The 9,774-nt window shown below is 44.6% G+C and overlaps 1 protein-coding gene across 1 annotated transcript in view; it reads left to right on the plus strand.

Moving 5' to 3' along the window:
* Positions 1-7,276: 7,276 nt before the first annotated feature.
* LOC116477024 (thrombospondin-2-like) overlaps positions 7,277-9,774 on the plus strand; it is a gene marked incomplete at its 3' end in the record, with an annotated part of 18,505 nt that continues 16,007 nt past the window's right edge. Inside the window, exons 1-2 of the mRNA XM_058435738.1 lie at positions 7,277-7,611; positions 9,298-9,427. Of these exons, the coding sequence (XP_058291721.1) occupies positions 7,277-7,611; positions 9,298-9,427 (465 nt within the window). The remainder of the gene's footprint in view (positions 7,612-9,297; positions 9,428-9,774) is intronic.

Below are 9,774 nucleotides of genomic sequence, written 5' to 3' on the forward strand. Positions count from 1 at the left end.
ATTTATAGATTCAATGCCATCCCCATCAAGCTACCAATGACTTTCTTCACAGAATTGGAAAAAACTACTTTAAAGTTCATATGGAACCAAAAAAGAGCCCTCATTGCCAAGTCAATCCTAACCCAAAAGAACAAAGCTGGAGGCATCACGCTACCTGACTTCACACTATAGTACAAGGCTACAGTAACCAAAACAGCATGGTACTGGTACCAAAACAGAGATATAGACCAATGGAACAGAACAGAGCCCTCAGAAATAATGCCGCATACCTACAACCATCTGATCTTTGACAAACCTGACAAAAACAAGAAATGGGGAAAGGATTCCCTATTTAATAAATGGTGCTGGGAAAACTGGCTAGCCATATGTAGAAAGCTGAAACTGGATCCCTTCCTCACACCTTATACAAAAATTAATTCGAGATGGATTAAAGACTTAAATGTTAGACCTAAAACCATAAAAACCCTAGAAGAAAACCTAGGCAATACCATTCAGGACATAGGTGTGGGCAAGGACTTCATGTCTAAAACACCAAAGGCAATGGCAACAAAAGCCAAAATTGACAAATGGGATCTAATTAAACTAAAGAGCTTCTGCACAGCAAAAGAAACTACCATCGGAGTGAACAAGCAACCTACAGAATGGGAGAAAATTTTTGCAACATACTCATCTGACAAAGGGCTAATATCCAGAATCTACAATGAACTCAAACAAATTTACAAGAAAAAAACAAACAACCCCATCAAAAAGTGGGCAAAGGACATGAACAGACACTTCTGAAAAGAAAACATTTATGCAGCCAAAAAACATATGAAAAGATGCTCATCATCACTGGCCATCAGAGAAATGCAAATCAAAACCACAATGAGATACCATCTCACACCAGTTAGAATGGCGATCATTAAAGTCAGGAAACAACAGGTGCTGGAGAGGATGTGGAGAAATAGGAACACTTTTAGACTGTTGGTGGGACTGTAAACTAGTTCAATTATTGTAGAAGTCAGTGTGGTGATTCCTCAGGGATCTAGAACTAGAAATACCATTTGACCCAGCAATCCCATTACTGGGTATATACCCAAATGTTTATAAATCATGCTGCTATAAAGACACATGCACATGTATGTTTATTGCAGCACTATTCACAACAGCAAAGACTTGGAACCAAGCCAAATGTCCAACAATGATAGACTGGATTAAGAAAATGTGGCACATATACACCATGGAATACTATGCAGCCATAAAAAATTATGAATTCATGTCCTTTGTAGGAACATGGATGAAACTGGAAACCATCATTCTCAGCAAACTATCGCAAGGACAAAAAACCAAACACCGCATATTCTCACTCATAGGTGGGAATTGAACAATGAGAACACATGGACACAGGAAGGTGAACATCACACTCCAGGGCCTGTTGTGGGGTGGGGGGAGGGGCGAGGGACAGCATTAGGAGATATACCTAATGTTAAATGACGAGTTAATGGGTGCAGCACACCAACATGGCACATGTATACATATGTAACTAACAAGCACGTTGTGCACATGTACCCTAAAACTTAAAGTATAATAAAAATAAAAATAAATAAAAAATAAAAAATAACCCCCCCAAAAAAGTATACATGAAATATTGGCCAAGATATCCCATATGCTGGGCCATAAAATACGTCTCAATAACTTAAAAATATATCTCAATAAATTTTGTACTATCCAGTATGATCTCTGATCATGATGGAGTTTAACTAGTAATTGTTGATAGTAAATTATCCAAAAATGCCCTCGTAAATTTCACAAGAATTTCTAAATACTCCATAACTCAAATAACTGTGCTTTGAAGGTCTTGGGGTGTTGTCACCCTTAGTTACTTAGCTCTTATTTTGCTCCTTTTTCAGGTAACTATCAAACTAACTTTTTCTTACTTGTGAGCATTTGCCTTTGATTTTAACACTCCCCCAGTGTAACTTTCCTAGACTTCATGAATCTCTCCATCTCGTGAAGACTTGGGATTTCCCTTCCCTATTATTTATGTCTTATTCGAATTGGATCAGTAAGTGGGGCAAAGGTAATGTTCAATGAGAAAGAACATTTAGGAGAGGCCTGATTTTCAGAGTGATGAGTTTATTATTGAATGTTTTTGAGTTATTACTTTATTTGCTTCATTATGCAACCTTGTAACTTTGGAGATTTTTTATAAACACTCAGATAAATTCTAAGGACAATTATGTCTATATTACACAACATGAATTGGAGGAAACCAGTTATAAAAGTTTAAGGGAACAGTTAACACAGAGGTATCCCCCATATTGCAATTATGTGTGTGTGTGTGTGTGTGTGTGTAATATATAATGGATGGAATATATAAAAAGAAAATAGTAGTTGGCTTTATCAAATATGTTTTATAATTCTACATCTTTAGCTTGCTTCTTACTTTCTTATTTCTATCATAAATTTCCTGAGTCTTTTTATGTAGTATTCTCAATCTGACTGACTGTTATGATAATGATTCCTGCTAATTTATTCTTGATGCAAAAACAACAGCAGTGCCATGTGCTGATTATACTGTGCTGAGCTCATGTGTGAGTGTACCTGCGGGCTTCACAACAGCCTTAGGAGTGTATTTCTATTACATTTATTTTACAGATGAGGAGAGTGAGGCTAAGAAAGATTAATAAGTTTGAAGGCTGCCCAGTTCGTAAGAGGCAAGCAAAAGATGTCGAATTTTGCCATTGGGTGTCACTCTCTCAATCACTGTTTCTGTGTAACATCTCCAAAAGTCACTGTCCCTAAGTTAACTTATACACTCAACTACAAAACCCTTTAAGTGAGGGCGACCGTGACCCGGTCGCCTCTAGATCTCTGTCTCACGTGCGGCTTGGCCCGGGGCAGGCGTCCAGGTATCATTTGTGGGTGGAACCAGGGCCCAGAGGAGCCCACATGTGTCACTGTCTCGTGCAGAGTGCTCAGTAATGGCTTTAGTATTCGTGAACAGACTCTTTGTATCTCTTCTTTCTCTCTTCGCATTTGCAGAGAATAAACCTATTTCACAAATATTGTGTCAGTTAGAATTTGATAATTTGGTTATTGGCATGGAGTTTGGAATACTTAATTCACAGCAAGGATAGGAAATTGCACCACCTGTCAGAAGTTGGAGGCCTGTGTGCTCGGTCATGGTCAGGCTAAACCCCTGGAAAAGCTGGAGCTCCAACCCTGACCCACCTTCAAACCTGTTTTTGTCTCTCATATCTCCAGAGACTTCCAGAAGGAATCCCTGTGCTAATGTTCTGTTACACTAATATAATAGATCACCTATTCAATATAAGGCATTATGAAGACATAGCATCTTTGAGACCCTTGAAGAATAAACTATTACTGTTGCTGGTACTGGTGTTAAATGATCGTTTATTTCATGTTAGTTAAAAACAATTTCCCTACCTATCTACAATTTGATTGTAACTAGAGTCAGGAGAAGAAATAAATAGATCAGGACCTTTCTCTGGTAAAGTACTTGGATTTCAAAGTATTTGTTTTCAATGAAACATAACTAGGGAACATCATAGCAAAAAAAGACAATTCTGAGGAGTTATTAGAATGATATCAGGGATAATTGTTTAAAAAGTATTGTGAACCAGAGGCATAACACTTGAAAATTTAAAATACCATGATTACATGGCATGATACATTATAAAACATAAAATGAAATCGCAAAAATTGGTTATAAGGTTATAATAAGATAATTTTTTTCCTTATTGGTTATTACTTCCACAGCAAAAAATAAAAACACAACTTGGCTAATTACATACCTGCCAAGTGTTATGCCCATAAGCATCTGTCCCTCAACCCAAGAGTGTAATGAGCTCTTGGACTGTGTTTATTAAAAGCAAACCATGGACACGATTATTCAGCTCTCTGAGGAGAAAACTGGGGGTGAAATTACATCCCCAGTGATGAAATAACAATGGCTGTACTTGGGTGAGAAAATTTTAGTTCTCAAGTCATTGTGGTCTGTAAAAAATAAAATTTTGGACAAATAGGTAGCTTCATGCACCAACTGGAATGAAACAAGAGGGCTGAGTAGCATAGGGACAAGAAAATTGGAGGCAATTTCTCCAGGACTGGCTAAAGAAGGCCTGGTTGGCTGACAGATGATGCTAGCAATACAGTGTTTCACAACCATAAACACACTCAAGGGTACATGTGATTGGCAAATACTAAGAAGTTTGACAACAGGAAGGACGGAATCAATGGAGCGGTCGTGGAAGTCGGACTCAGCACCGCATAGCCACACCTGCATTCAAGATCACCTGTGAGCAGTTTCCTTCAGGACAGCTCTGCAATGTGCATGCATTTCCAGCGCCTTGGCCAATGGCACCACAGGTTTCAGAAGCTCGATGGAGCAAGACCAAAAACACCAGCAAACGCCAGCATGAGTGTAAATGGATCCTTTCAAAATAAAACTACATTTGCTGTAGGAAAATTGTCTTTGGTGGATTCCAAATCATTAAACTTTCAATGGTGCATTTGCAGAGCTCTGACCTGGAAGTCAAACTCAAAGGTGCCAGAAAGGTCACATTTTATTTAGCCCAAGCATCTTGTCCTCTCGCCTCTTGGTTGATTTCTTTACTGGGATTTGAAAATGTTGAGTTCATTTCACAGTTTTACCTCCTAGGAAAATGAATCCAATAATCAGGAAGAAGAGGGGCAGGGAAGGAATTTCTGTGGGGGAGGTGGTGGGTGAGTGGAAGTGCTGTGGCCAAGTCAACAAGAATTTTCCCCAGAACAAATGTCTTTTCAAGTTCATGCTGAATAGTCTCTATCCATCAGGCAGCTGCGAGGATGTCAACGCATAGCTACGAACACAGCCTGGAGGCCCAACATCCCAGCGGAGGGAAATGAATGCTGTCTGGAAACACAGGTGCATAAACAGCCACGCCCTGCCAAGCCCTTCACAACAGAAAAACGCCACCACCCTATTCCAGTTCTAGCAGGCTTCAGTCATTAGCAAGATGGATTTTCCTCAGTAAAATAGCGTGTTATTTTGCCTTTGAGGAAATATAACAAACGGGGAAATCTTTTGGGAAGTGACACACGTGCCCACAGTCATCACAGCCGTGGGTCTCGATCAGTCCCGCAGGTGTGGGCATCACCCCCCGTGGGGTCAGGCACACCCAGCCTCCTGTGCAGGGAAGCTGCCTGCTGACCAGCCGGTGGCCATACAGTGACGGGGACAGGAGGTTTTCCAGGTCCCCACTCCAGCAGGCACTTTCCAGTTTGGAAACCTAGACATGTTACCAAACCTGCAGGAGCCTCCGTTTCCTGAAATGCAATGGAGGTAACGTGGATGGCTGTGGCACAGGGAGGCTGTGGGGGCTCAGCGGGACCAACACCAATGGGAATATCACCAGGAGGCCAGGCACAGGAGGCACGCGTGGGAATATCCCCAGGACACCAGGCACAGGAGGCACACTCAGGAGCCTCAGCCATTGCTGGTGACGTCTGCACTGCCCTGTTCAGTCCTGGATTTCTGACACGTCGCTGGTCTGAGCCACTTAAACAAATTTCAACGGAGCAAGACCACACAGAGCTTGAAAAGTGTGTGCGTGTGTGCGTGTGTGTGTGTGTGTGAGAGAGAGAGAGAGAGAGAGACAGAGAGAGATGGAGAAGGAGGCTCCTTCCTTCCTTCAACAAGCATATGCCAAGCACAAGATGGCCCAGGCCCTGGGGTGAAGCCCAGTCCCTTTGCTGTCTCCCGTTGTCTTTCCGGAGGATAAACACATCAGCCTACAAACAGCATAGCAGGGAGAATGTGGCAGCCTCTGACTGTCGGGATCTGCTCTTCTGTCAACTCCCATGGACAGGGACACCCCTGGTGTTTTCAGTGTGGAGGCCAGTTCCTGGCAGGCAGTAGGTGCTCAGTAAAATCTTCCTGGTGAGCTGGGAAAGGTCCCTGAGGGAAGACACAGCTGTGGGCTTCACAGTGCAGGGAAGAGCAGCAACCTCAGCCCGGGTGTCAGGAGCTGTGAAGGGCTGAACTGTGTCCCTGTAATTTTCATGCTCAAGTCCTGAACCCCCGTCCCTCAGTGTGACTGAGTTTGGAGACGGGGTGTTTATTTTTTCTCTCTTTTTAATTTTAGATGCAGGAGTGCAGGTGCAGGTTTGTTACATGGGTATACTGCCTCATGCTGAGGTTTTGGCTTCTATGGATCCCATCACCCAGGCACTGAGCACAGCACCCAGCAGGAAGTTTTTCAGCCATTGCCCCCTCCCACCCTCTCCTATAAAGTGGTCTCCAGTGTCTGCTGCTCCCACCTTTGTGTCTCTGTGTACCCAGTGATTAGCTCCCACTGATGCACAAGGACATGCTATATTTGGTTTTCTGTTACTGCCTTAACTCTCTTAGAATAATGGCCTCCAGCTGAACCCATGTGACTGCAAAGAACATGAACTGATTCTTTTTTATGGCTGCGTAGTATTCCATGTGTCTATATACCACATTTTCTTTATCCAGTCCACTGTTGATGGGCACCTAGGTTGATTTCATGTCTTTGCTGTTGTGAATAGTGCCATGATAAACATGTGAGTGCATGTGTCTTTTCGATAGAAGTATTTATTTTCCTTTGAGTCATGGGATTCCTGAGTGAAATGGTATTTCCACTTTTAGCTCTTTGAAAAATTGGAGACAGGGTCTTTGCAGAGTTGATTAAGTTAAAACAAGGCCATGAGGGTGCCGAATCCATGTCAGGGGCATCCTTAGAAGAAGAGGATATGAGGACGCACAGAGACACCCCATATTCACGTGCACAGAGGGGCGCCCACATGGATACCACGAGGAGGTACTGTCTGCAAGCCAAGGAGAGAAGCCCCAGAGAAGCCAAACTGCCCAAGCCTTGACCTCGGACCTCCAGCCTCCAGCACTGTGAGGAATACACATGTGTGGTTAAATCTGGTCCATGGTGTTAGGATTCCCAACTGCTGGCCTCAGCACCCTGTGTCTCCTTATTCCTTATGCATCAAAAGGAGACCCCTGCACACCTGTGTTCACATTTGAAGACACAGTCTGCACCCCTGTAGAACATTCCAGAAAGCTAAAGTTGCATGGAAGCATGAGGAGCCACTCTCAACACCATCATGACTCGCACCCCCCATGGAACATTCCGGAAAGCTAAAGGTACATGGAAGCACGAGGAGCCACTCTCAACACCATCGTGGCTCACACCCCATGTGGAACATTCCAGAAAGCTAAAGGTACACAGAAGCACGAGGAACCCCTCTCAACACCATCATGGCTCACAACCCCTGTGGAACATTCCGGAAAGCTAAAGGTGCTCAAAAGCACAAGGAGCCACTCTCAACACCATCACAGCTCTCAGCTCCAGTTTTGTTGTTGTCGTTGCTTGTGTTTCTTTGTCCTGGCAATATCCGCCCTGAGAATGTCTCTTCACTCCTGCAGGAATATCCAGATTGTGCTCCTACTCAAGATCCCATTCCAGGGCCTGGTTCCTTCCCCCAGTGGGCAGACACGTCCAGCAGGCGACCAGCCAGCAGCGCGTGTAGACAGCATCGGCACCGATACCAGGCTCAGAGGACAGAACCACATTCCAGAGGAGCTGGGGAGAGGTGTTGTCTCCAATCCAGTTGAGGTCACCACGTCTTGGTGGAAATGGTGGCTTTTGAACTGAGCCTTGAGAAATAAAAAGCAAAGCAGCAAACAGTGGGAGAACAGGAGAAGGGAACAGAACGAGCGAAGACGCAGCAGGAGGGCAGCTTCTAAAGCGCTGGAAAGACAGACCCGGCTAGCACTGATCCAGCAAAGGGATTGTGCAGAGGAAGCAGGATGCCTGGGTGGGGTATGCAGAGCCTTAAACTCCAGGCCAATGTGCCAGGGATTTGCATCAGGGCACTGCACAACCAGGGCTGAGTTCAAGAAGAATAACCGTGATGTCCAACAATCAAAATAAAAGCTCTTTAAAAATGAAGTAGGTAAAAAGCACAGTGTTTAACAAATTGATTATCTTTTGAGACTTCAGGGTGATAAGCAGGAGATGTGGCATCTCAGAATCTATGACACTACGGCACCAGGCCTTCCCATTCTTCACAGGCACCTTTGTCCTGGAGAAATGTCATCATTCAGTAGAGTCTTGCCAAGCGTTTATTCTGTGCATGACTAAGTTAGAAACTGGGGAAAATAAAGAAGGAAAAGTCTGTTTCATTCTGAAGAGTCCCACAGTCTGGTCAGGGAGTCAGACACCTTCTCAGTGAGCTATACAACCATCTACCCTTTAGTAAGTGTTAAATGAAGGTCTGTGAAGATGGGAGGGGCTTCGGGGAGATGCAGCGTTTGAATGGAACCTTGGCAGGTGGAGAGAAGCCCCTGTCTGCACCCCACTCACTGAGGCCCCAGCCCACCCCACCACCCCGTGCAGACTGCCGATGCTGACTCATCTCAGTGGTCTATCGGGAGGTTCCTATGCTCTGCTACTGCTGGAAAATACCTCCCTTCTGAGTCTCTCCCTAAAGGAAGGATATGAAAGATGACTGTGTAGCCACAGAACGTTTCAGACACCACCTATGTCTTCCCTAGTCAGCCCCTGCTGTGTAGAGAGGATGTTTAATCTAGTTCCTTGTTCTTTCTAAAACACATCCAAATTTTATCACTTCTCTTAATGAATTATGACATCTATGGAAAACTATGTTTGCATTCTTACAGAATGACAAATGCCACGACGGCTAACAAGACTTTAATAAATTTGTTTTATTGCTAATTAATGATGTTTTAGCATCCCTAAGGAAAGTTTTCTGATTGTTATTCATCTATATGGACAACATTTTAAATTACTACTATTTTCGAGAAAATTAAGTTACTTAGAAATAGATTAGGAATACTAAAACAGTATGAAACGCTGAACCATGCAAGCCACAGAGGTGAGGTAGCCTTTAACACGTGCGTGCAGAGGCACGGGGTAAGGAGAGCCGTACTGAGGCTGGCAGGGTGTGAAGGGCTGCGTAGAAACTCCGCAGTCCACGTTAAACGCGCAGCCCTGGGATATAACACATGATTTACACTTGAGTTTCTATGGCTTTTCCTAATTCATGAAGCAACCACATAGAATTTGCCAGAAATTATTAGATCAGCTCAGGGCTTCATTTCCAAAGTCTCCAGGTGACAATGCCTGGCCTCTCTGGTCACTTCTTGGCAGGAAAGAGATGCAAAAGTGCTTCTCAGCCCCAAATGATCTCCCTCCCTCCCATGCCCTGAAACCTTCCAAAGTCACCTTAATTCAGTGGCAGCTCTCACACCTGCAGGTGCAGCAGGCCCCCTGCAGGGCTCAATCATCAGACAGTGAGGCTCTGCCTCTGTCCCCCTGAGGCAGCAGCAGGGCTTGGCTGGGGCCCGGGTCAGCGTCCTGACAAGTCCCAGGAGGTGCTGATGCAGGTACAGGGACCACACTTGGAAGATCGCTGCCTTGACTCAGCACACCAGAGAATCCATGCGGTAGCCACAGATGACGCATCCTGGCCGGGCCTCCCTCCAGGGCTCCTTCTGTCCACCCACGGGAACCCCCAGAGCTGTGAGGAGGAAGAGAAGCCAGGTGTTTTTTCACACTGATTGATATACTGTGTATTTTTTTCAGTGCAGGACCATCCTGATGGCAGTCGTGAGCTCACAGGAAAGCACAGTGGCTCACGGAGGGCACATGGGGTGGTGTTTCAGGCCCATCCACTGGACCTCACTCTTCTTCATGGGCCCCGACGGTTGGGCAGCCCCAGCCTCTGCTTCCC

The sequence above is a fragment of the Hylobates moloch genome, unplaced genomic scaffold (genome assembly GCF_009828535.3).
Source record: "Hylobates moloch isolate HMO894 unplaced genomic scaffold, HMol_V3 SCAFFOLD_2, whole genome shotgun sequence".
In the NCBI taxonomy this organism is placed as follows: domain Eukaryota; kingdom Metazoa; phylum Chordata; class Mammalia; order Primates; family Hylobatidae; genus Hylobates; species Hylobates moloch.